The sequence below is a fragment of the Neurospora tetrasperma genome (genome assembly GCF_000213175.1).
Source record: "Neurospora tetrasperma FGSC 2508 unplaced genomic scaffold NEUTE1scaffold_5, whole genome shotgun sequence".
In the NCBI taxonomy this organism is placed as follows: domain Eukaryota; kingdom Fungi; phylum Ascomycota; class Sordariomycetes; order Sordariales; family Sordariaceae; genus Neurospora; species Neurospora tetrasperma.
The window spans coordinates 2485202-2509277 of NW_009799103.1; the positions used below are offsets into that span (position 1 = coordinate 2485202).

General features: G+C 52.3%; 9 protein-coding genes across 9 annotated transcripts; 4 read left to right on the forward strand and 5 right to left on the reverse strand.

Moving 5' to 3' along the window:
- Positions 1 to 39: 39 nt before the first annotated feature.
- NEUTE1DRAFT_123975 (rhomboid protein 2) lies at positions 40 to 1512 on the reverse strand (the record flags this gene model as incomplete). The annotated part of the gene is made up of 4 exons (XM_009855099.1): positions 40 to 477; positions 564 to 833; positions 904 to 1041; positions 1302 to 1512. The coding sequence occupies 4 exons, from the start codon at positions 1510 to 1512 to the stop codon at positions 266 to 268; spliced, it is 831 nt and encodes a 276-aa protein (XP_009853401.1).
- Positions 1513 to 2907: 1395 nt separating this feature from the next.
- On the reverse strand, positions 2908 to 3618 carry NEUTE1DRAFT_117838 (uncharacterized protein; the record flags this gene model as incomplete). The annotated part of the gene is made up of 1 exon (XM_009855100.1): positions 2908 to 3618. One exon carries the CDS (start codon positions 3594 to 3596, stop codon positions 3366 to 3368), a length of 231 nt encoding a protein of 76 aa, XP_009853402.1.
- Positions 3619 to 4484: 866 nt separating this feature from the next.
- On the forward strand, positions 4485 to 5745 carry NEUTE1DRAFT_47718 (polygalacturonase precursor; the record flags this gene model as incomplete). Its single annotated transcript, XM_009854499.1, has 3 exons — positions 4485 to 5120; positions 5203 to 5332; positions 5417 to 5745. The coding sequence occupies 3 exons, from the start codon at positions 4485 to 4487 to the stop codon at positions 5743 to 5745; spliced, it is 1095 nt and encodes a 364-aa protein (XP_009852801.1).
- Positions 5746 to 5840: 95 nt separating this feature from the next.
- On the reverse strand, positions 5841 to 8028 carry NEUTE1DRAFT_148074 (uncharacterized protein; the record flags this gene model as incomplete). The annotated part of the gene is made up of 4 exons (XM_009855101.1): positions 5841 to 6427; positions 6492 to 7569; positions 7702 to 7951; positions 8013 to 8028. The coding sequence occupies 4 exons, from the start codon at positions 8026 to 8028 to the stop codon at positions 5918 to 5920; spliced, it is 1854 nt and encodes a 617-aa protein (XP_009853403.1).
- Positions 8029 to 8430: 402 nt separating this feature from the next.
- On the reverse strand, positions 8431 to 10856 carry NEUTE1DRAFT_148075 (uncharacterized protein; the record flags this gene model as incomplete). Its single annotated transcript, XM_009855102.1, has 3 exons — positions 8431 to 10412; positions 10475 to 10522; positions 10589 to 10856. 3 exons carry the CDS (start codon positions 10842 to 10844, stop codon positions 8611 to 8613), a joined length of 2106 nt encoding a protein of 701 aa, XP_009853404.1.
- An 807-nt stretch (positions 10857 to 11663) lies between these two features.
- On the reverse strand, positions 11664 to 14972 carry NEUTE1DRAFT_117841 (uncharacterized protein; the record flags this gene model as incomplete). Its single annotated transcript, XM_009855103.1, has 6 exons — positions 11664 to 12793; positions 12853 to 13416; positions 13477 to 13493; positions 13551 to 13585; positions 13914 to 14625; positions 14725 to 14972. The coding sequence occupies 6 exons, from the start codon at positions 14827 to 14829 to the stop codon at positions 11872 to 11874; spliced, it is 2355 nt and encodes a 784-aa protein (XP_009853405.1).
- A 2543-nt stretch (positions 14973 to 17515) lies between these two features.
- On the forward strand, positions 17516 to 18495 carry NEUTE1DRAFT_123982 (uncharacterized protein; the record flags this gene model as incomplete). Its single annotated transcript, XM_009855104.1, has 3 exons — positions 17516 to 17733; positions 17806 to 17985; positions 18071 to 18495. 3 exons carry the CDS (start codon positions 17684 to 17686, stop codon positions 18183 to 18185), a joined length of 345 nt encoding a protein of 114 aa, XP_009853406.1.
- An 837-nt stretch (positions 18496 to 19332) lies between these two features.
- On the forward strand, positions 19333 to 20581 carry NEUTE1DRAFT_103009 (uncharacterized protein; the record flags this gene model as incomplete). The annotated part of the gene is made up of 4 exons (XM_009855105.1): positions 19333 to 19351; positions 19414 to 19513; positions 19582 to 19728; positions 19789 to 20581. The coding sequence occupies 4 exons, from the start codon at positions 19333 to 19335 to the stop codon at positions 20579 to 20581; spliced, it is 1059 nt and encodes a 352-aa protein (XP_009853407.1).
- Positions 20582 to 22635: 2054 nt separating this feature from the next.
- On the forward strand, positions 22636 to 23870 carry NEUTE1DRAFT_123983 (uncharacterized protein; the record flags this gene model as incomplete). Its single annotated transcript, XM_009855106.1, has 2 exons — positions 22636 to 23683; positions 23764 to 23870. 2 exons carry the CDS (start codon positions 22636 to 22638, stop codon positions 23868 to 23870), a joined length of 1155 nt encoding a protein of 384 aa, XP_009853408.1.
- Between the last annotated feature and the right edge of the window lie 206 nt (positions 23871 to 24076).

The window sequence follows — 24076 nt, forward strand, 5'->3', positions numbered from 1 at the left end:
GCACTCATCATCTCGAATAAGACTCTACTTGCAGACTTCAAATCCCAAGAGGAAATTCGATTCATATCCAGAGAACGCCATGCAACTACCATCTCCATTTTCCCCCGGCCCTATATTTAGTTGTACAGCATCATACATTAACAGTAAAGTTCCTTTCTATATCCATTATTCATGACACGCATGCCTCGTATGCACCATTTCATACTTTTATGCTCTTCTGCTCATGCACGTAATGTACGCCATATTTCGGGAACCCGTATTTCTTTCAAGGTCCCAACCGCTGGCCACCAGAGACCCCGGAAAACGGAATGCCAGCCTCGGCTGATGAGGCAGAGGAAGGGAGGACACCGAATCTGCCAAAAGTCTTCTGATCCACGCTGACGTAGTGAGGCAGTCTGCCCAAGAGGTTGAGCTTTCCTTCGATGAACCGCAACGCCCATTCAGGAGGGGCGAGGAACTTGAGGTATCCTAGGCCGACTATTTGTTCTCATGTTAGCAAATATAGCTCTTTTTTTCCTCAACATGAACGTAGGTAGGGGAGCAGTTGGGATTGAAACACTTACACCCATAACCGACAAGCAGACCGGCCAAGTGCCCGAGGAAGCTCGAACTCGGCAGCAACGCAGCAGTAACCACCACCAACAACAAAGGAGTGATCCACGTAGGAATGTTGTAGGTGCTGATGGTGAAGTAGGGATTGGTCTTGTAGGTGCGAATAGCTTCCATGCCCAGCAGCAGGAACACCCACATGCTGGCTCCCATGACTGGCGTGTTGGCGTGAAGGATGAACCTTTCGATGAAGACGTAGATGAGGCCCGGTATCGTTGCGAATGCTAGAGGAGAACAAACGTGTGAGTTGTGGCCCCGGGTAATTTCAAGGAGATGAGAGGGGGGTTGTCTTACGGCCAAAAAAGAGCGCCACAGAGGTCAAAGTACCATGTTCATGCTCGAACCGCTCGAGAAGAGGTGTAAAGGCGACAATGTTGAGTATTGTGTGGAAGATGTTCAGGTGGATGAAGGGGAATGTGTTGATGCGATATACTGTTGCCAAGAGTGTTAGCAGGTGTGCTCGGGCAGGTCTCATGTCACAGGCCAGCGTTGGGGCATAACCCATTTCAGAATGTGAAGCCTCCTGCCATCCCGCAGGACTGCTGTTCGGTATCTGGGGTATCCGCTACCAGCGCGTGCTTTGCATCCAATTGAGGATTCCCTCCCATCCCATTCCCTTCAGCGAGGTCCTCCACTTTGGCCACTCCCTGGCATGACCATACCGAAGAAGACAAAAACTGAATAGAACCTACACGTCGCAATACCAATCTCGTCCGGTATCAGCGCGCCCCACGTCTTGACGTCCCAGTTCCATGACTTGCCGACCCACGTCAGAACCCATGTCAGGACAATGATTAGCACCGTGGCTCTTGTGAAAAGTGGCAGCTTAAGGAGATATGCACGCGTGCGCTGAGTATTGAACGTCACGGCAGCCCCGGAGGCGGGCAGTGTTTGGGCTGCCATTATGCAAATTCGTGTGTGTGTGTGAGGTCGTGATTCGGGTGGTAGATTGGTCCGCGGTCGGTCTGCGTTCAGGAAGAACCCAGATAAGATGCGCCGTCGATGGAGGAGAGGGTATCTCCACGTCCAAGATTAAACTTGCGAGCGCCCGTTGTATGCGAACTCGATCGTCTCTGAATGGCATACAGCGTCTCGAGGACTCGGGCCGTTGATGGAGACTGGACAATTGGCGTTGTAGTCCTGTCGAACGAGGAAGGCGGAGGAGGGGGGGTCGTGGACGTAGCAGGTAGGTATGTATGACCGCCTTGTCGCAAGCACCGACGTTTAGTGCTTCCTTATCGGTCTTATTGCTGCAAGGTACGTAACCTAGGTAGATGATGATCCGACGTTTTCAGAGAAAAAAAAAAAATCGGCCCCTCGTCGAATGTCGGTCAGGAGTAAGGTCCGACCCCAAGCTTGTGTAGTCTCGTTGACTAAAGCTGACAGGCGGGCTCCCGGGGTTCCGTCGCGGCCGTGGGGAGCGTTGGTCAGCCCTGGCCCCGTCCGTGTCGGATAAGTCGCTGGTCGGAAGTGGAGTGGAGGGGTCTAACCAGTTCTTCACCGTCCATGATATTATGCAGTGATCCAGTCCAAACTATTCCCTTTTAAAGGTATTGAACTTGAGACATCAATGACCTGGCTAGCAGTGTTGACTTGTACACAGACTGGAAGTGATACTGGGTGTATCTGAAGCACCGTACTTCGGCAGAGCTTCAACCCGAACCACCCGTACGGGAGGGGAGGGACATGGAGAGGGTAAACATATCATTATAAGTACATAGGTACATATACATACATTGAACAATGTAGTGAGTCGAGGCGAAGTGTCAGTACATATCATTCAGCATTCCACACTCAGTTCTGTCGTGCCTTCTCCCTCCCCCTCGATTTGTTCCTTCTGGTTTTGAAGCACATTATCACCGCATAAACTGCAGTGTCTTTTTTGGCAGGTTAGTGCCTCTACGTGTGGAAGGTGCACCACACTGCATCCCCCCTTTCCATCGATAGACTTTTTGGGTCTTTATCTTTGGAAAACCAAAGGGCTTTTTTTGTATGTCCAGGGTCTAGCTAGCAATCACGGCCCAAAAAAGAAATTGAAAACGAGATCTATCTCACACATATCAGTGAAATTACATGTTGAAGCCAATAGAAGGAAAAAAAACATGGTTCAAAAGAACAAAAAATGTCGACAACAGTAGGGTTCGAACCTACGCGGGCGAACCCAACAGATAGCTGAATAAAGGCGGTATTCAAGTCTGTCGCCTTAACCACTCGGCCATGTTGTCATGGTTACAATTATTAGTAACTGCAATTATAACACTTAGAAACAGCCAGGCACCGGAATGCGCCTTTCAGTATGAACGGCCTCTGTTGGATAGAAATTGTACAACAGCCAGCCACATCTAAACCGGTTGACTTCATTTATCAGGTTATCATTCTTGTGCAGCATATCATTCTTCCTTGGTCGCATGTTCTATGCTTTTACGGGTATTCCATGCCCATCTTCCGCGGCCTTGAGGTTTGCGCCTGGCTCTGCTCTTCCAACCATGGTCGTAGAACCGACTGCGGGTGATCGTGTGGGTGAACAGCTCCTGCTTCAACCAATCAGTCTCTCCCCGGTTGTGTCATGTCGATAGACAGGTTGACGTGGAAAGGATTCGCATGGCCCTCTCAATAGCCTTTCTCGTCTTGGACCGATGGACTGCGAGAGACGACCTCCCATCTTCGGATCTTGCTGCGATCACGCAAAATGTAACCTCCAACTTCTCTGAGCTTCCGTGATCCCTCCCCTTCAAAACTTGCGTCGCTCGTCCTCATCACTTCCTCTCCGCCCCAGACTCGACTATCCTCCTCTGCTCTTCGGGAGAGAAAAGCGCAGTACCCTGCTGTAGCGCGTTCACGAGCAGGTGGATCGCATCGTTTTTAAAGTCGTCAGCCGTGCGCACCTTGTCCAAATCTTCGGCAAACTCCTTGGTTGCTCGCTGGAGGTAGTAGGAAGTGAACTTGGCGGAGACCTCTTGCTGGCTCATTTGCTTGCTGTCAGACATGTTGAAGGATTTTTTTGGAAGGATGATTGGTTGGTTGGTGGTTGTGGAAGTGGAAATGAGAGGACGAAAACTCTGGACGTTTGAAATAGGCCAAGCTCAAGATGTTGTTTCAAAGCTCTGAAGTCTGTTGCGAAAGCGCTTGGTAATTTCGTGCTGATGTTATTAAAGGAGAAAAATTCGGTGGGTATTGCCCGGTGAACCCAAGGTGAAGTTTCACCGTGCAACTGCCCCACTTTTGACTTCAAGCCGCTCGACGACAAGACGGGATTGACAACTCAACATCAAAACCTAACAAGATCACAGCGCGAAGATTTGGAGGAAGAACATTGCAGGAGGAGGGCAAAGAACACAGCAGTCGATTTTCCGCACGCACAACATGCGGGTCTTCCCTCAGGACAACCCCTTGTCTTCATTCTCCTCCTCCTTTACTCCCTCCCACCTCGGGGGCACCGACCATGGATGACGACGACTTGAATCCATAACCAGTCCTCGAATTTGTCCGCTCGGTCAAATGTACGCCGAACGCAGGTAAATCCATAGGAAAGAAAAGTGCCGTTTCTCCTGCAACTTACTAAGTGGGTGGCACTCGTCTCTTTACCTTAATAATCGACAGCGTAGTATTCTCGTATGTTCATCCTCGTTACGAACACCGCTACGTTTCAAACCCCCGGTCTTGGAAATGAGATGATCTTGCAGCTTTTCCCACACAGCTGATTTTATATAAATCTGGTCTTGCCTAATGTTTGGTTTCTTCATGTGCTATGAGCATTCATCTCAATTGTTCTTGTTGTGCCTATACCGATAAAGGGGTACCATAGTCAAGTCTACCAGCTTCCAACAACCATGAGAATCACCGCCTCTCTTTTGCCAGCCTTCCTCGGAAGTGCGATGGCAGCCTCGATCCCATCAACATCTGGCAACCACATAAAAGCGTCGTCCTCCTGCACCTTCAGCGGCTCAACTGGCTTCGACCTCCTCTCCAAAGGACTCAGCTCCTGTCAAGAGATCGTCATCTCCGACCTCCAAGTACCCGCGGGCAAGACTCTCACCCTAGACAAGCTCAATCCAGGAACGACAGTAACCTTTGCCGGCAATACCACGTTCCCCTACCTTTCCTCCGGCTGGGCGGGCCCCCTCCTCTCCATCTCCTCCTCCTCCAAGCTGACCATCCGCGGCCTCTCTTCCTCTGTGTTGTACGGCAGCGGCGAAAAGTACTGGGACGGTTTGGGACAAAAGGGACCCATCAAGAAACCCAAGTTCTTCCAGGTGCACAATCTTGAGGATTCCGTGATCGAGGGTGTCACGATCCTCAATGCACCAGTGCAGGTGATGAGTATCAACGGATGCAAGAACTTGACGGTGACAGGATTCACACTTGACAACAAGGCGGGTGATGGAGACTGGAATGCCGGTAAAGGAGGAAGAAACACGGATGCGTTTGATATTGGGTCATCCAGTAACGTGGTGATTGACGGCGCGAAGGTGTATAACCAGGATGATTGTGTGGCTATTAATTCGGGCACGGTAAGCTTTTTTTTTCCCCCCTCCCTCCAGTTTTTTTCTGGGGAACCTTCCGTCGGCTGATCAACGTTTTCGCTTCAACCAGGATATCACTTTCCGCAATGGTCTTTGCTCGGGGGGGCATGGTCTGTCCATTGGTTCCGTGGGCGGTAGAAGCGATAACACCGTCAAGAATGTCCTGTTTGAGAACTCAGTGATTGCGAACTCAGAGAACGGTAAGTACCCTTTTTCTCCTTAGCTTCCCCGTCGCTTGGCAACAGGAAGCATAGATTCTAACGCTCCGACTTGCGATACCTCAGGCGCCCGAATCAAGACCAATTACGGAACCACGGGTCTCGTCTCCAACATCACTTACCGCAATGTCAAGCTCCAAAACATCACCAAATACGGCATCATGGTTGACCAGTCCTACGGTTCTTCCTCTAAGAACGCGTCGCCAACTAATGGTGTGCCTATCACCGGGTTTACACTTTCCAACGTGACGGGAAATGTTCTGTCCTCTGGCACTAACATCTTTATCAACTGCGGCGATGGATCTTGTAAGCAATTTGAATGGAATCAAGTTGATATCAAGGGTGGGAAGAAGAGCTCCAAGTGCTTGAGAGTTCCGTCGGGCGCGTGGTGTTAGATAGATAGACGTATGGGTCATGGATATGTCCTGAGACTTTGAGCAACCATATTTAGTTTCTTGTCCCAAAAGCCATGAAAAAGACCAAAACTTGAAGTGAATGTGTACCACGCGATGCCGTCTAAAAGAAACTCCCCCACGAACCCCGAATATAACGTATAGAACATACCTCTCAAGCCTTCTTCACCTTTTTATCACCAGCACCAGGCCGTCCCAAGACGGATACAACTCCAACAATCCAAGCAGGCCACCACACACACCATACCACAACAGGCGTATATGTCCCCGTGACATCCCAAGCAAACGCCGCTTGCCTCAGCACCTCTCCCAACCCACATCCCACCTTTTCGTCCAAACCCGGAAGCATGCTGGCGACTAACACCACCGTAGTCGGAGACAAGACATACAAAACGACCATAGACAGCCATCTAAGGGTGGAAGAGTTGGGGCAAGGGCGGACAAAGGTCAGCGGAGCGCTGAAGACGCCTACGAAAAAGGCGAGAGAAAAGTTGAGGGTCGCAAGCGAGGAAAGGAACATGCCGAGAAGGAGGAGAGAAAAGGAGCGGATGAGGTGATATTGTTGGGCTGTGGTTGAGGTTGTCGAGGTATGTAGAAGGTTGGAGAGGAGGAATGGGAGGATCGAGGAAAGGACGCTGAAGAGGACGAAGGCTGGAATCAAGGCCTGCGGTTTTTGTTAGCACGCAATCAATGAGCAAGGAATTGTGGAAAGGGGGCAAAACACTTACACTCTCTGAGAGGTGGTTGAACAAATAGAGAGGTACCACGCCCAAAAACTGGCAAACGGCCACGAGAACCAGAGGAAGAAAAAGATCCCTCTCCGATGCGACGTGCGGGTTAGGCGAAACGATTCTCTCAGCTTCCTCAGCCGTCTTAGTTTTCTCCGTGATGATTTCTTGCACGTCGGGCTGTCCGCTCTTCACCCAAAGAGCAATCGCCATAATTGTAAAGTTGGCTGCCACCAACATAGCGCTGGGCAAATACGTGCCAATACTCACGAACCGCTCCCTTTGCATGAGCAAGTAGAAGAAAAAGCTCTGATGCAGGTGTTCCAGCAGGTTATTCAAGCTCCTGAAAGTGCCCTCAATAACCCTTCCAATGGCCATCTCATCCTGCCAACCCTCACCAAATGGTTGCAATGTCACCGCGTCCACATGGTACGGGATAAAACTGCTGTGTGGGCCGCTCGCCAGCCCCAGACCCTGCTTGAGCATACCACGCAGCATGGTCTGTAGCCGGTCGTGGTAGCTATTGCTGTGCTTCCACATTTCCTGGATCGCAACGCCCATGCCCATCTGGCCGCCAGCAACATGGTTAACCGAGTTGATCAGGTCCAGGTTGGGAAGCTGGCCGTTGACTCCATCGTACACGATATGCACGCTCTGGAAGCGGGTCTCGCGGGTGTAGTCTAGGGCAATGGCGCCCTGCAACGCACCACTCTTGAGAGGCAGACTGGCAACGCGCGACGAGTCGTGGGCGTCATGGTATGCGTCGACCCAGGCCTGGGGACCCGCGATACTGTCGGGAGTGAAGAGGAAGATGATGTCCTTGGACCAGAGCGACCAGCGCTTGAAGTAGCGGGCGAGGGTGAGGACGAGGGGCACGCCGCTGCGGTTTAACTCCCCCTTGACATTTTTCCAGGCAGCGACGAGGACAATGGCTTCGGTGGCGTCGCCGCGTGGGGCTTGGAGGATCGCGTAGATGTTCTGGCCGGAATGTGTGTTGCCGGCGGAACTGTAGGTGAAGTTTTGGCGGCCAACTTTCAGACCGAGACCTTTCGCGATGGATTCGAGTTTGTCATTGACCCTGAATGCAGTAAATCTAGGTCAGCATGTTTCACAAAGTCCCCATTCTCTCCTCCTCAAAAGGAAAACGAAAAAAAAATTGGGAGAAATAAAAACACAACACCAACCAACTGAGGGTGGATGAGGGACGTACTCGATGTTTCCCTTGCCAGCCAGCTCGTCAGTCTCGTGCTTGTACGCGCGGAAGACATTCTGATCGCTGCCACCAAAGTACGTATGGACTTGGCCCGGCAATAGGGCGTTTTCGGATATGTATGTTCTTCGGGAATAGTCGTCGAGTGGAAGAAGGAATAGCCAGACGACGCCAACGACGATGCACAGCAGAGAAAGGTAGGGCGGGAGCTTGAGCAACCGCGGGTCGCGCCGCAGGCTCAATGCGCTAGCTGCAATTGAAGGTCAGTCAATTGTCCCAAAGTTCGACAGACGATGGCAAAGCGTAGGTACCTAATAGACGTGGCATCTTGAAGCTTGCCTATCCACAACTCCAGCCGGAAAGGAAGGCGTTGTGACAGGAAGCAGGCCGAGGAAGTTGACGGTGCCAATGATGTCGATGAAGCTCCCCGTGTCACTTCATCAGGGGTTGCCATCGAGGTACCCAGTGGAGAGGTTTTACAGTACTTACAGTTCTTACCTCTGGTTACATTAACTGCTCCAGTGTACGCATATCGTGCAAAAGGGGTTCAGATAGCAACGAATGGTATGCAGCTACCTAGTATGGTCCCGCTCATGGCGAAATACGGTAATTTACACAGCGTCACAGACCATGAGCCACAAGCCGAGGATACGGACTTTTACAATATCTACGCTAGTTGTATTCGCTCAACAAACATCTCTCTATCTCTCAGGGTGTGAAGTGATGAGACCTTCATGAAGGTGTTGACCATTACCATAAGTCGCTGAAAAGCACCATCCGAGAACCGACGCTTCGTAACATACAATATTTATGCAAATGCGTTACATCCCCGATTCACTCATATCAGACAAAGGACCCAAGTGTCGTGTTAACCTAAGGCCCAGGCAAATTGTACCGCGGCGGATACCCCTAGTAATAGGAGTTGATATCCGGTCCTCCGGATCCATATCCCATTCCTCCACTCCCGCCACCTGTTGGCCTTCCGCCTTGGTGTGATTGATTCTGATATCCTTGTTGCTGCTGCCAACCGCCACCGCCGCCACCACCATACTGCTGCTGTTGCTGATATGGTGGCTGGTACTGGCTATTGTTGTTACTAGTGTTGTTGCTGTTGTTGTAGAATCCTCCACCGCCCTGCTGCTGCTGCTGCTGCTGCTGCATCGCTGCCGGTGCTGTAGGCGGCTGGAATGTGTTATTTCTCCCTGGCGGTTGTTGGTGAGAAGAATTTGCTTCGTCTTCGTAAGAGACGCCAGAGTTGTCTTTCGTCCCTAGGTCATCGAGCGACTTGTAGTGATGACCGCCACCGCCGCCACCATTACCACCGCCGCGACCGCCACGACCCTTAGCACCTGGACCGCCTCCTCTTCCGCCCCTGAAATTACGTTGGCCCTGACCACCTCCGCCGCGGTTGAACCTACCACCGCTACCGCCTTGGTTGCCTCCGCCACGGAAGCCTCCTTGGTGGTGGGCGTTTCGACCTCCCTGTCCATATGTGCCACTCTGGCCCGAGAATGCACCAGGAGCGCTTGGCCGCGCCCGGAAGTCATCTTCATGGCTTGTATGATGCCTCTTCTTTCCCCTACTTTCATATGAGCTCCCATGAGAATCCTCGGGCTCTATGCGGAGCAAGATCTTTTCATCGACAGTCGTCTCGAATCTGAACACCTTGTCCGCTGGTAGTTTCTGCCAGTTCTGGATCCTGTTGGCGTCTTGGAGACGGGCACGATCACGGATAGCCAACACGACATGCGGTGACGGGTTGTCCGTGTAGAAGTCCGCAGTAGGGGGCACTGGCTTAACAGACGCCGCCCAGACTTTGTTATCGAGGCACGCCGTTCCCGTCACCTCCCAGGTCATCTTGGCACGCAAACCACCCACCTTGTCCAGGATGTCCTGCGAACATGGTCCCGCACAGATCAAGATGTAATTACCGTGTATCTTGAGCTCGGTATCGGATAAATTTGTCGGCAATTGTGCGAGACTGAGTAGGCGTTTTGTGTCAGCGCTTCCAATCATGTAGCCCGTATAGAAAACCTTCTTCTTGATCATGAGGCGGTCGTTCCGGTGACCACGCCGCGGCCTCCCCAAAGCGGAGTTGTGCTCGTTGATGAGTTGCTGAACTTCAGCGATTTCAACCACGGGATCCAAGAAGGTAGATATATCGGCGACCTGGACAACCTCTCCGGTAATGGGCCCCCGAGTTGGCGTGGCAGTCTGCTTTCTGTTGTAGTCCGCTAAGAAATTGCGGAAGGCTTGTGTATGCTTGGCGCGGTCCTCATAAATCCGTATCTCCTCGGCATGCTTGTATGTCTCCATCAGTGCCTCCAAGAACGCCTGCTTGAAGTTCATGGTACTGGAAAAGCGCTGGTTGTCGGGCCCGATGGCGGGCTTGAGTGCAATGATATCGAACACGAGCCCTTTGCTTTCCACCATGCGTCGAACCAGATTGCTGAACCCAGCCTCGGCGCGCCCTGTCAGCAGAACGCAAAGAGCATCCTTCTGCTTCATGGTAAGCTCGACGAGCTCAACAATCTTTTCGTTCCACCACCCATCCCATGCGCGGGGCTCCTCTATTGCGAGACCTTCCCCAGTCGCGGCAAGAATGCGAGAGTCGTGCCACCATCCGCCGTTGACAAAAGCATCAGGGTTCGATAATGTACCGATTGTAGGACCTATCCAGAGCTTGGGGTTCGGAAGAGGGGTCGAAAACACTGGTTGAGAGAGCCGGGTTAACCAAACCGCTGTGACTGTAGCTGGGGTGTATTCTCCTTACATGTATTGTCAAAGTCATAGACGTGGATTGCCTTGATGGTATCAGGTTCTGTCGAAGACCGAACATGGTTAACGATTGCAGTTAACCCAAACAGATGATGTAATCGCAACTTACTTGGAGGCTCCTTGGGCAAGATGGACCATCTGCCCATGGCCGTGTGAGTGTGGACGGCATTCACGCTTTGGGCCGCCGCAGCACCACCACCATTGGCTTTGGCGCCGCCAGCTTTACCATGCGATTGATGGGATGCCTTTGGTCCTTTGGGGATACCGCTAGGCAACGCTTGACTTTGGGCAGAGCCATTCAGCACTGAAAATGCCGACGAAGCCATCATGGCTTTGGGTGCAACTGGGGGGAGAGGTTGTGACATGCGCAAATGCTGACAAAACATCCAACACCGAGATGAATGATTGCAGTCTCAAGAGAAAACTAATGGAACTTCTTGTTGCAGTATAGCATCTGTTTGCTGTTGTTGCTGAAACCACAACTCTGACGCGCCGCATTTTTGGGAACTGCGACGGGTCGCACATCAGCCACCCGATAAGATAAGCAGCATCGGTACGTGGGGTACCGTAAAGTACCTTTAGCGCATAATCGCATATCATAGGTTGCCCAGCAAACGCCATGGTTGCTGTGTACGACACTTTACAATACAGGGGTTTGGGTTAACTCAAATGCTCACAAGGCAAAGCTAGTAAAGAAAGACACATCTGAGGTCCCGAGACAACGCTTTTTGAAAGCCTTCTATCGTAATCTTGATTATTCACTGGCTCAGTCTTTAGATAAAGGTGCGGAAATCGGTGCTGCTACCTCTGCTTCCCCTACGACAAGGCCATGTTCGATCCCTTCCTATCCTGCCTACCTATACAGTACCTATTGGTGACTTGAGCTGCACTTGCGCCCGATAATTATGCAGTATATATCTTGTTGCGGATCTACGGCTTAACAGTGAACGGGGTGACTCCCTTGTAAGATATCCAAGTACACTGCATAGTTCTTGATCACGGTCGCGATGTGTTGAGCGCAGTTCATGCGTTTTGGGTCTTAATCAAGTTGCGTTGCATTGAGGTTTGAGATGGGCTGCCCGTGCCCGTGTCCGAAGTTGAAGCTTGACCAAGACTATCTGCACATGTATAAAGAACAACTTCATAGAGCATTGTGCACGCGGGACAGAAACCATGGCAAGCTTTGGGGAATTTCACAGAAATCAATTGAAACGCAAGGGCCATGACTGTATACATACAAACAAGAAAAAGCGCGATGTCTGCGTATTACGCCGATCCGAGTTGAAAAATCCCTGAAAGCCGCCCGTCCATCCCGACTTTCCCTTAGAGTCCCGTCCTTACTCGTCCCTCTTGTCATTCTCATTTTGATTATTTTTATGCATATTTTACTGCTTAGTTCTTGGCGTTCTTGGCCATGGTGTTGAGGGCAGAGCCGTTCTTGAACCACTCAATCTGGGCGTCGTTGAAGGTGTGGTTGAGCTTGATGTCGAAGTCCTTGCCGTTCTTGGGGTGGACACGCATGGTGATGGGCTTGCCAACGGCGAGCTCAGTGCAGAGGATGTCAACCTTGTCCTCGGGGCTGATCTTGTCGTAGTCGGCGGGGTCGGCGAAGGTGAGGGGAAGCATACCCTGCTTCTTCAGGTTGGTCTCGTGGATACGAGCGAAGGAGCGGGTGATGATGGCGAGACCGCCAAGGTGACGGGGCTCGAGAGCAGCGTGCTCACGGGAAGAGCCCTCACCGTAGTTCCAGTCACCGATAACAACCCAGGGGATACCCTTGGCCTTGTAGTCACGGGCAACAGCGGGGACGGCATCCCACTCACCAGTGGTGAAGTTCTGGACCTTGTTGGCCTCACCGTTGGCGGCGTTGATGGCACCGATCAACATGTTGTTGGAGATGTTGTCAAGGTGACCACGGTACTTGAGCCAAGGACCGGCCATGGAGATGTGGTCAGTGGTGGTCTTGCCCTGGGCCTTGATGAGGATGGGCATGTCGGTGGCGTCCTTGCCGTTCCAGGCGTTGAAGGGGGAGAGGACCTGAAGACGGTCAGAGGTGGGGGAGACCTGAACCTGAACAGTGGCGCGGTCGGCAGGAGGGGCCTGGTAGGTGTTCTGGCCGGGGTCGTAGCCACGGTCGGGGAGACCAGCACCAGTGGGGGCCTGGAGCTTGAACTCCTTGCCGTCCTTGTCCTTGAGGCTATCGGTCAAGGGGTTGAAGTAGAGAGAGCCGGCGATGGACATGGCGACGACAAGGTCGGGGGAGGTAACGAAGGAGTGGGTGGCGGGGTTGCCATCGTTACGGCCAGTGAAGTTACTATGAATTGCAATTAGCATTCGTCATCGTCACAATAAAGGAAGCAGGGAGTTTCTTACCGGTTGTAGGAGCTGAGAATGGAGTTGGGGGTGCCCTTGGGGGTGTCGCGGCGATCCCACTGACCAATGCAAGGACCGCAGGCGTTGGCGAGGACGGTGCCGCCAAACTCCTCAAAGGTCTGGAGCTGGCCGTCGCGGGCAATGGTGGCGCGAATCTGCTCAGAGCCGGGGGTGACGACGAAAGCAGCCTTGGCCTTGAGGCCGTGGTCGAGGGCATCGCGGGCGATGGAGGCAGCGCGGGTCATATCCTCGTAAGAGGAGTTGGTGCAAGAGCCGATAAGACCGACCTTGAGCTCCTCGGGCCAGTTGTTCTCCTTGGCGGCCTGGGCGAACTTGGAGATGGGGGTGGCAAGATCAGGAGTGAAGGGACCGTTGATGTGAGGCTCGAGCTCGTTCAGGTTGATCTCGATGTGCTGGTCGTACTCCGCACCCTCATCGGCCTGGAGCTCCTTCTGGTAAGTCTTGGCGAACTCGGCGATGTCGGAACGCTTGGTGGCGACCAGGTAGTCGAACATGGCCTTGTCGTAGGGGAAGACGGAGGTAGTGGCACCAATCTCAGCACCCCTATTGAAGAGTTAGTAAACATCCAAAGTTCATCAACAGAAGGGTCGGGAAGGACTATACATGTTGCCGCAAGTAGCCTAGCAATAGGTGTTAGCAAAGATCAATACAGATGCTTTTTGGCGGAGTTAGCTTACCTTGCCAGTGGCGGACATGGAAGACGCTCCTTCGCCTGCGTAGTTGTTAGCATCGTCATGTTGAGTGGTGATGAAGTTTTGGTGTTTTGGGGCCGATGGTTGCTGTTGGCAGCTCGCCCCACGAAAAAGGGGTAGGTTATACTGCCAAGCCCCGTGACTTCCCAACCAATAACATCGGTACAAAGTCAAAATGCATTTGACAGACCGGTCAATGCAATGCGAGAAGATCGCAATGCCACTGAGTAATCTGCAAAAGCACTGACGGATTTGGATGAGGCCATTGGCGGAAAGTTCAGGGCATTGATAGGATCCCCAAAATGGATTCAATCAAATGGCAAACGTGATTGGACAAGTGAAACATACCATAGTACTCGACGATAGAGCCAGTGCCACCCTTGACAGTGAGGATACCAGCGAGCTTGAGAATGACGTCCTTGGGGGTAGTCCAGCCGTTAAGAGCACCGGTGAGCTTGACACCAATGACCTTGGGGGCCTTGAGCTCCCAGGGGAGGTTGGCCATGACATCGACGGCATCGGCACCACCGACACCAATGGCGGCCATACCGAGACCGGCGGCGTTGGGAGTGTGGGAGTCAGTGCCGATGAGGAGACCACCGGGGAAAGCGTAGTTCTCGAGGATGATCTGGTGGATGATACCAGAGCCGGGCTTCCAGAAACCAATGTTGTACTTGGCGCAGGCGGAGGCAAGGAAGTCGTAGACCTCCTTGTTGATGTTGATGGCGCGCTCGAGATCCTTCTCACCACCAACCTGGGCCTCAATCAAGTGGTCGCAGTGGACGGTGGTGGGGTTGGCAACCGAGGGCATGCCAGCGGACATGAATTGGAGGATGGCCATCTGGGCGGTGGCATCCTGGCAGGCAACGCGGTCGGGGCGGAGGCGGAGGTAAGAAACACCGCGCTCAATGTCCTGCTCATGGGGGTTGTCCAAGTGAGAGTAGAGGATCTTCTCAGCGTAGGTGAGGGGGCGGTTGAGACGGCTGCGGACAACGGCGAGGTTCTCGGACATCTTCTTGTAGTTGATGAAGTTACCCTCCTCAAGAAGGTTCTGCTTGACCTGTTTCCCACAAACATGCCCGGTCAGCGCCCTGTTGCGCTCGTTGCGACTGTATTATTCGCTCTGTGCGCTCTATGCGGCGCTGGGGGGGGGACTCACCTTGCGGTCGAGGGGGTTCTCGGTGGCGGTAGCCATGCACCGGCGGCCGAGGCCAGCGGCGGCACGGCTCCGGGCAACGCCCAAGAGCTGACGGGAGGCCAACATATTGACTTTCAGCTCAAAGAGCAGGGGATGAATAACAACAGGAGCGGAGAGTTGCGCAAAAGGACAAATTAAGAGAAGAAGAAAAAAAGAATGGAAAGACGGGCTCCCCAAACTAGAACGGGCTTTTTCTTCAGCAGAGGGATGGACGTCTGCAAAGAGGGAAAAAGAGGGAAAAAAATACGGCCGGGTGGAGAGGTTTTGTAGATAACAAGAAACTGGCTCAAGCGGTCCACGGGAGCGGGCGGGATTTTAGGTCGGAATGCCAACCACAGACTGGCAGCGAGCGACATGGACCGAGCGGGCGCGGGCTGCTGCTTGCTGTGTCAACCACCGGGGGGGTAAATGCGACTCCCTGCCTTCGAACCTACTTGCTGCCCACCCGCTGGAGCTCCCCTCCCACCGTCATAGCCGAACAAGTACCTGGCTCGCCCGAATGGATCGCGCGGCCGGCCAATCAGCAGGCGGCTGATTCTAACTCTTGATCACTTTTGCAGTGTGGGGGAGCCAGAGATGACATCGGGTGCAAGGCAGTGAAAGGCGACGCTAGCCTGTTTCAATTTGACTTTGACGTTGATGCCGAGAACCATGCTGGCCCATCAAAGGCCATGCGCCCGCAGCGTCCGTCGTTCCTCGGGTTTCACGATCCAGCTTCCGGGAATCCGCTGCAAATCCGCCGCCTACCGCCGACCGTCACCGCATCGACGTCCGACCTCGCGGCCCAGAGGCACTTCCAGCGACTCCAGCAACCTCAGGGGGTCGACTGCCACGACCGTTGGGCCGGGATGCTTTCACGGAGCGCCTTCAGCCTTTCGACGGATAGGTAACCCTGGACTGTGCATCCCTTACGGCGACTATACTTCTTCGATACGTGTGTACACATGTCTTTGTAAACGGGGACCCCGGACGTCTCAGGGCGCAACGATGTGCCCCAGCGAACAAAGTTAAATAGGTATACCTATGTAGTGTACATGTCAAGGAGAAGAAGCCTCGCGTGGGTTGACCGTCGAAGCCGAGGCAGCCATGGTTTGCTGCTGATCGATACTGAATTATTTCCTGGGCATCCGGACCTCAGGATCTCTGTGTCCCAGAATCCTCGTCTTCACCGGTCCGTCCGGGGATTAAACTAGATTGCGAATCCCGAATCTTCAACCTCACCGTCTCGTGGTCAAGGAGGAGAGGACGTTCGCCTGGCCAGTAATAACGGATGGTAAACTAATGTAGAGAGGTACAGTAGCCTCCTGTGTATGTACCTGACCTGCTGTCGTGCGTGCCACCCCAGACGGGACTGCCGCTCGGCTCGGATGGCATGTGCTTGCTGGCTTTACACTCTGCAGCCACAGGCAGCCATGTCAACCGCCGAGCTGCTGCTGTCAATGATAAAACTCCATCTCCCGCCGGTCCTCTGTTCGCATACATGTATGCTTCCATGGTATTACTTCTCTTTCCTTTCATCATATACAGCCGGTGGTGCCAGGCAAGTAAAGCCAATCTCCTCATTGCTATTTCCATCGCACGGTGATGGATCTCTTATCCAGCAAATGCCTCATTCGCCAATGCCGGTTCGCTCAGGGTCACCGTGTTATAATTGCTGTCCCCGCCTCGATCATCCTGACGTGGGGCAGACGGGATGGAACGTCCTCGAACGCTTGAACAACAAATGTGGACTGCAAGGCTGGTTCCAACCAGTGACGCAAATCCTAACAGAACACACGGCCACCCGATCTTCCACGGCCTGTGATTGGCTCGCCATCAAAGGTCAACGAGTCAAGACCCGAGAGCTCTCCCTCAAAGAAAGGCCATCTCAAAAGGAAAGGGGGGGAGAGAGGGGGGGGCGCAACATGACCCGCGAACCAGAGGGTCAGTTACGAGGTGTTGACGAGAAGACACAACCTTGAACCTTCATCCCCAAGCCCCAAAGGCTCAACGCGTCGGCTCTGCGATTTCCATCATCTGTTAGTTGTCCAAGTACCAGCTTCAAAAACCGTCTTTGGGCGCCAGGGACCAGCTGAAAATGATAAAAATTCTGCAAATCTGGAGACAGTCCTTAGGGTGGGGTCCCCGGCTCGTTGGCCGGCTCGGCGAAGGTAGTGGGAAATGGAGAAAATCCAGAACCCTTGCCAGCTCGCTGGTTCCTCTCGGCCGCGAAAGGAGATTCGAGGGCGATAAGGCTTGTTAGCTCCGTTCGCTCGGTTCGCTGCGTTCGCTCCGGCGCTGCGGCGGCGCCCCTCCTTCTCCTTGGTTCGTAGAACGGACGGCGCTCCGAGAAAGAGTGAGGACCAGCGCAAGTTCGCAACACCACCGGAAGAAGTCGTCGAGAGATGGGGATTTCGAGAAAAAGTAGTTGGGTGTCAGCGCCGTGCCGTTTCCGTTCCTCGGCGCGCCGGTGGGCTTTTCACGGCATTTCAAGGTTGGTACGTAGTCCAGACCGGATCTCCGTGGATTTCCACATCGAGCCGATCTGGGTTTCACATGATGAATATTAGGTTGTCAGTGAAGCAACTAGTGTAAGCAGCCCGCGCCAGGTGTCGGAAGCTGACAGCTGGCCTTTACAGCTGCCAAGCCATGAAATTGTCAAGTTTCCAATTCAGTGGGCGGCAAGGCAGGCCGCCGTCGTTCGCAGGTGTTGTGCTGCTGAGTTTTTTCTCCACTTTTTTGTCAATTGTGCTTCGTTGCTGGACCCCTTCTGTATGAGAGCCTCTCTCATGTCTATGTATCGCCGCCGTCGTCGAGACCTTCACTGCGACGACGACAACAACCACCACGCCGTCACAGTAATCGCACTTGGATTTTAGACTTCCAACTCCATCCTGACACATTTAGAGTCGGGTACAACCGAGGTCACTCACCGTTCAAAATGGGCATCTTTGCTAAGCGCACAAAGTGCAAGACCAGGCGTCGTCTGAGGTGAGTGACAGACTTCATTGTTTACACACATCGTTGCGTCGATTGGACAACTGACGTCGTGCAAAAAAACAGAGATGTGGATCAGGTCCAGAAGGATTTGATCAATGCCAGACACTTGGAGCTTTACAAGGAGGCCAAGGCCGTGGAGGACCTGCCTGGTCTGGGAAGACACTACTGCGTCGAGTGCGCCAAGTGGTTCGATATGGAATCGACTCTTGTCAAGCACACCAAGGGCAAGCCTCACAAGAGGAGGTGAGTTCTCTTGTTTTTTTCTGTTTTTTTTTCTGATGTGAGCCATTGAACGGTCTGAAAACTGACGTGGCTGGACTAAAAACAGGTTGAAGGAGCTCAAGGAGGGTCCCTATACCCACAAGGAGGCCGATGCTGCCGTGGGCCTTTGGACAGACAATGGTCGTCCGCGGAACACGACCACTGAGATTGATATGACGTGAAAGCGGCTACTTCTTCCAACATTGCATGCAGGCCAGTCTCAACTCATGGATGCTAAGGCGGTTTTCACATTGCGTTGCTATTTCTTACTTACTGCCCGATTTATTCCCCATGGTCGAAGAATGGGCAAAGGCGTTTGTTTGTTACCACGAGGGCTATATGGGCGGCGTTTCATCAAGTAGGGCTTTATGGTTTAGATGATTTTATTCCCATTTCACAAGCAGGGCTGTTGTAGAATCTGGGTAGTGAAGACTTTTGTTGTTTGGAGGACGGTATAACTCGAGAACTGTTTTCAGAATCTTACGCCGTCCACCTAGCCTAGTTGGCAACTCAGGAGGCCAACGACGGTCTCCATTGCGCCAGTTCTCGGTCAGGCATCTGACATGAGGGAAACGTTTCAGTGATATTGCTCGTTGTGCCCATCACATTGCCGAGCCTAGAGGCATGCCTGCGAAGATTAAAGGCGATTTTTTTTTGTTATCTTCCGTCATCACATTCAAAACTACCTAAGACCGCTTTTCGTTTCATCTAACAAGCGACCATGCGCTTCAATTTATCCAGGCTGTGTGCTAGCTGGCCCATAGAATTTCCAGAATAGCTAAAAAGAACCAGTTGTCGAACGAACAGCGCATCCTCGCATTCAACCACTAACCAATTGCTTACAACGTTAACCGGGATTAAACATACTACGAACAAAGATTGACGGGGTTCTGCGAACGAAAAAGGCGGAAAGGGCATGTAAGTAAGCACGGAACCACTACACTAGTTATATTCAACTGCCTTGTACAGCCACAGTAATCCACAATCTGCGGAGGGAAATCTTACCCCTGGCTTGCAAGGTGATCACCTCATTCGTCCAACATGAAGAACCAATGCGATGTATGTGATGACTACGGTAAGGCTGTGCTGATGGCTGAATTTGGGCGCAAAGCGACGAAAGCGACGAAAGCGACTAAACCGACCAGGGGATTAGTTGACGATGAGGTCGAGATATGTGCAGTTTGAGATGCGAAACCCACGGCGAAAACCCATAAAAAGGCTGCAAAGTCTTCGCATTGCTCTTGATACGGATGTGTTTTTACAATAACCCCAGTGAACATTCGAAGAAATACTTGGACGTTCGGACTTTGCTTGGAAACTCTCCTCACTATGTCGGACGGAAGATACGGTTTGTTACCAAATGTTCCATGTACTATTGCTAAGAGCGCAGTTGACAGGATCTCTTTCAAGTTGACGGCAGTATCTATTTCTATGCCCCCAATAAGGGCGCTCCAGTATTCTTTGCCGTTGCCTTCGCGGCATCTGGCATCTGTCATATCTATCAGTGCTTGTAAGCCTTTATGTTCTGATACCACACAGCTCGGGAGAAAAACAAGTTACTTACTTTGATCGCGCTAGTCACTACAAAAGCTGGAGACTAACCAGCTTCTACGTCACATGCGCTGTCCTCTTCACCGCCGGCTTCATTGTCAGAGAACTTGGTGCCTTTGATTATGGTGACCTGGTCAAGTTCATCGTCACCACCTGTCTGGTATACGCAGCGCCGTGAGTATCGACGATCAGCACGAAAGCTGCTGTCAAGACAAATCACTAACCTCTTATTAGACCCATCGCCGAATTGGCCAATTATAACATCCTCGGAAGGATTCTGTACTACGTCCCCTACCACTCACCGATCCATCCTGGCCGCGTTATCACTACCTTCGCCTTCATCTCCACCGTTGTCGAGGCACTCAACGGCAACGGTGCATCGCTAAGCGCCAACCAGTCTCTTCCGCGCTGGAAACAAGAACTTGGTCGGAACCTCCTCAAAGCCGCGCTCCTTATCCAGCTCGTTGTTATCGCTTTCTTCCTTCTCCTAGCCGGTACATTCCACAGGCGGTGCCGTCGAAGCGGCATTAGGAGCGCCAAGCTCGAGAATGTTCTTTACACGCTCTACGCATCAACAAGCCTCCTAACCATCCGGACCATCTACCGGGTGGTCGAGTACTGGAGCGTGGCGGACCTTCACTACGACGACAAATCTCTGGATCCGATGTCGCTCAGCCCCATCATCCGTTACGAGTGGTTCTTTTACGTGTTTGAGGCGAGTCTGATGCTTGTGAACCATGTGCTGATGAACGTCAGGCATCCGAGGAGGTACCTGCCGAAAAGCACAAAGACGTATTTGTCGGCAAGGGACGGCAAGACCGAAGTCACTGGGCCGGGATACAAGGACTCGAGACCGTTCTTGTTGACGCTAGTTGATCCGTTCAATCTGGGAGGGCTGATCAGGGGAAAAAGGGATGGTAACGTAAAGTTTTGGGAGGAGGATGACGGGCACGAAGCTGACAAGCTGGAAAGCCAAAAGGTCAAGGCTAAGGATTATGTCAATGAGGATGTTGAAGCGGCGAGATGAGCATGTCAGTCGGTCGAGTCCGAGATTTCTGGGATGGAAGCTTTGTGAAAGCCATTGTCGTATTTTTTTTTTTTTTTTTTTTTTTTTTTTTTTTTTTTGTCTCTAGATAGATTTCTCTACCCAATCCTAACACGAAATAATCAGCAACCGCACATAGCCATGCCGCGAACGCCACACCTCCGCCCAGCTCAACGGTGCCAATGTTTACTCATCATTCCTGGCGCTAAGCATTCACGTGGGATCTAAATGAATAGTTTGCTTTCTCCGGCCGTTCGTCGCGACCAGTATGCCTTTATCGGGACATTTCGCATCGGCCTAGTGCTAAAAAAAACGGAGGAATACCTGAAGGCATCGAGTGAATCACTTACAAGGCTCACGCGTTGCCGAGATGATCAACTGCATGTGATCATTGTTCGCCGAAGAGTAACCGAGTTACGAAACATTTCTCAGACAGAGCTCAGATTCCCTTTCCAGTCTGGAGTGAAATGCGCAATGCCGACTGTGACGTGAAATCAAGAACCAACTGCATCATAGCATGGTGAGGAACATATATGTAGGGGGTATACGAGTAGGTTATCAGGGACAATCCATACTAGCCGAACCCTCCATCTAAGGCATGAAATATAGGTACCTAGATGGAGGTAAGAAGAAGTGTCGATCCGGAGGGTTGCCGGCCATTCGAGACAAACTGTGGAGCAAAGCCGGAGAGAACGGGGGAGCGTCGGAGGTGTTGGGGGCCGGTCGTCCGGGACGGGAAGCGATCCCCACCCCACAATTACAAGCTGAATGCGAGCATTGATTGGACATTCGGTGGTGGCCGATATGTACCACGTTCATCTCTCGACGACCATGTTTTTGTGGCATTACAGATTCTAATGAAACCTGGCCACTTGGGTATGTATTGCAAACATCGGGTCGATGTCCATAACATGTCGGCTAGAGATGATCTTTCTGTTTTGATACGGTGGGGGGTCGATCAAGGATGGAAGAAACCGGGCAGGTAGCGAACCCGACACTATGGTACACCATACCTTTCTCGTGCCTCCCAACTTAAATACAACAATTTGCCCCGCATTCAGTAATGAACCCCCTCCGAGACGCAGCCAAATCGTACTCGCAAATAGGAAGAAGTTTAGAGCTGAGTGGAAGAGGGCGGGGTCATCATTCCTTCCGCTATCTACACTAAAGCAAGCCACTATCTCGGACCAGCAAAAAGCAAACACAAAGCAAGAGCTGTGCTTGTCACGGGTGGCCATTTCGCAGTCGTCTTATAACTACGTACTAGTACTTACCTACTTAGGTTTCCTCATAGGTAGCCACAGTTCACCAGGCCGAGGAGCTTCAGTTGGCTGTCTCCCGCGAAACCAGGCAGCGCGTACTATCACCAGGACGGCACAGTTTCTCGGAGAGCACACGGCGACACCGCAACAAAGAAGCTTTCGACATCCAAGTCTTGATCCAGGAACAGCAAGAAAAGAAAGAAAAAAGTGCAATAATTGCCCGATATTGGACCCGTCCGCTCGGACGCGGCAACAAGCAGTGGTCGGTCATCCGGGAATTGTCCGACATCCACATCACTAGTCTAGGCTGCCGCTTTTTCTAGCTCCGTTCCATCTTACGGGATCTGGGCGGTGCATGCAACTAGATCTGGATTGCACTACTCCCCACAGCCATACCTTGATGATACAGATGGATGGACTTTCGTCCCTGGCTCATTGACAAATCCTTGCCCTGACCGCCGCCTGCCCGTTATCCCCGGAGCACTTCTTGACCATCACAGGAGACTAAATCGGGTCCACGGCACCAACCCAACAGAAACCTTCTTTGTTGTATTTGTGAGTCGCGGGCGGCTTAGCTGACCTGCCGCTGGCTTTAGCTTTGCTCCTCCTCCCATTCTCTAAATTCACCCACCCCCTTACCCCCGCTTCAACGACGCTTGCTGAGGCTTTAATCACTCCCTTACACATATTCTAATATCCTCCTCATATCTTGAATTCATCGTCAATCACACTGCTTCACCAGCTGGTACAGCTCGCCGAGGTCTGGACAACATCATGGATCGACCTTCATCACCATCATACCGCGAACGCCGAGGACCGCATATCTATGTTCACCTGGAGGTTGGCATCTCGTGGACTTCAAAGAAACAACACAAGCACCATGAAGTGACATATGGATCAAGAGGATCAAAGGCGGTGCGCGAGAAAGAGCAATGTCCGGGTCCCAAGCTTCCCCGTCAAATGTCCGCCCCTGATCCCACCTACCTAGCCGCCGTCCATGATTTCGAGCAAAGGCAATCAAGGACCCGAGAAAGCCGGAAAGCTGCTCGCCCACTTTCACAGATCGACCCTATTGCTTCGATACCGGGCACTCGTCTTGGTCCCCATCACCAAATGCAGGAGTACTATCAAGTACCCGGATATTATGGTCCAGCTCAACCATCAACGCCACCCCGGCAGCAGCAACGACGGTCCCGGTCCGGGTCGAGACCTGTTGGGGAGAGGGGTCAATCGGCACCACCACCTACCGGTGATAACCCCTGGGGTGTAGGATTGGCGGGGGAAGAGGCGGCGGGACCATCGAATTCAATAGCAGAGCTGTCCCCACGTCCTCCGTCGGATGTTTGGAAAGCCCTACCAGCGGCCCCAAATCGGTTTCGTCTCGGAGAGGCCGGTATGCCATGGTCATCACCAACGGTTTTCGAAACAGGGGCGGGTTCACAGAATGATGATGTCTCCGACCACCCATCGGGCCATCACCGTCAGCACAGCATACCTAGTTTCCATCCGGATAATGAAGCATTCATCTACGAAGCTAGCCCTGTCACAGGCATCTCTGTTTTCTCGCCTGGACCAAGCAAATTACAAGATTGTGAAGATTCCGAGCCGGGCAGTGTACGAGATCTAGAGGAACTATCAGCAGCAATGGTGACGGTGGACAACGGCTTTGAGAACCAGTGGTGGAATCAAGGGCAACGTCGAAGCATGATCTTACCAGCTCCAAACGAAGAACCGCCATCCTTCGACAAAAGGATCTCCGCAAGATCACTCGGCTGGGCGGTAGCGAACAGCAACAATACGCCACCGCGGGAGGAGATACCCGGTACGATGCCCAGTATCGCTGCATGCGACATTGTTTCGCCTCTTTCCGAGTACTCGACACTAGCCTTCAATTCACCACAGTCTCACCATTCGCTTCACCGTTCGATGTCGACAAGGTCGGAGGAGTTGTGGTTGACTACCAGGGATTTGTGTGGATGATATTTTGTGTTCCTACGTGTCTTTGCTGAGGGGTCCGTTGATGGCCAGCGCAATGCAGGAACATAGCCTTTTTACGGAGTAAATGCTTAGGGCACACTCAAGTATTACAGATGGTGATATACTTGAGCCTTGGAGCATGTGTAGTGACGGAAAAAATCTAGCTGTAATCACAGATGGTTATTCATGGTTAGGCGTTTTGGCATACTTTTTTTTTTTTTTCCTGCTGTCCTTTACA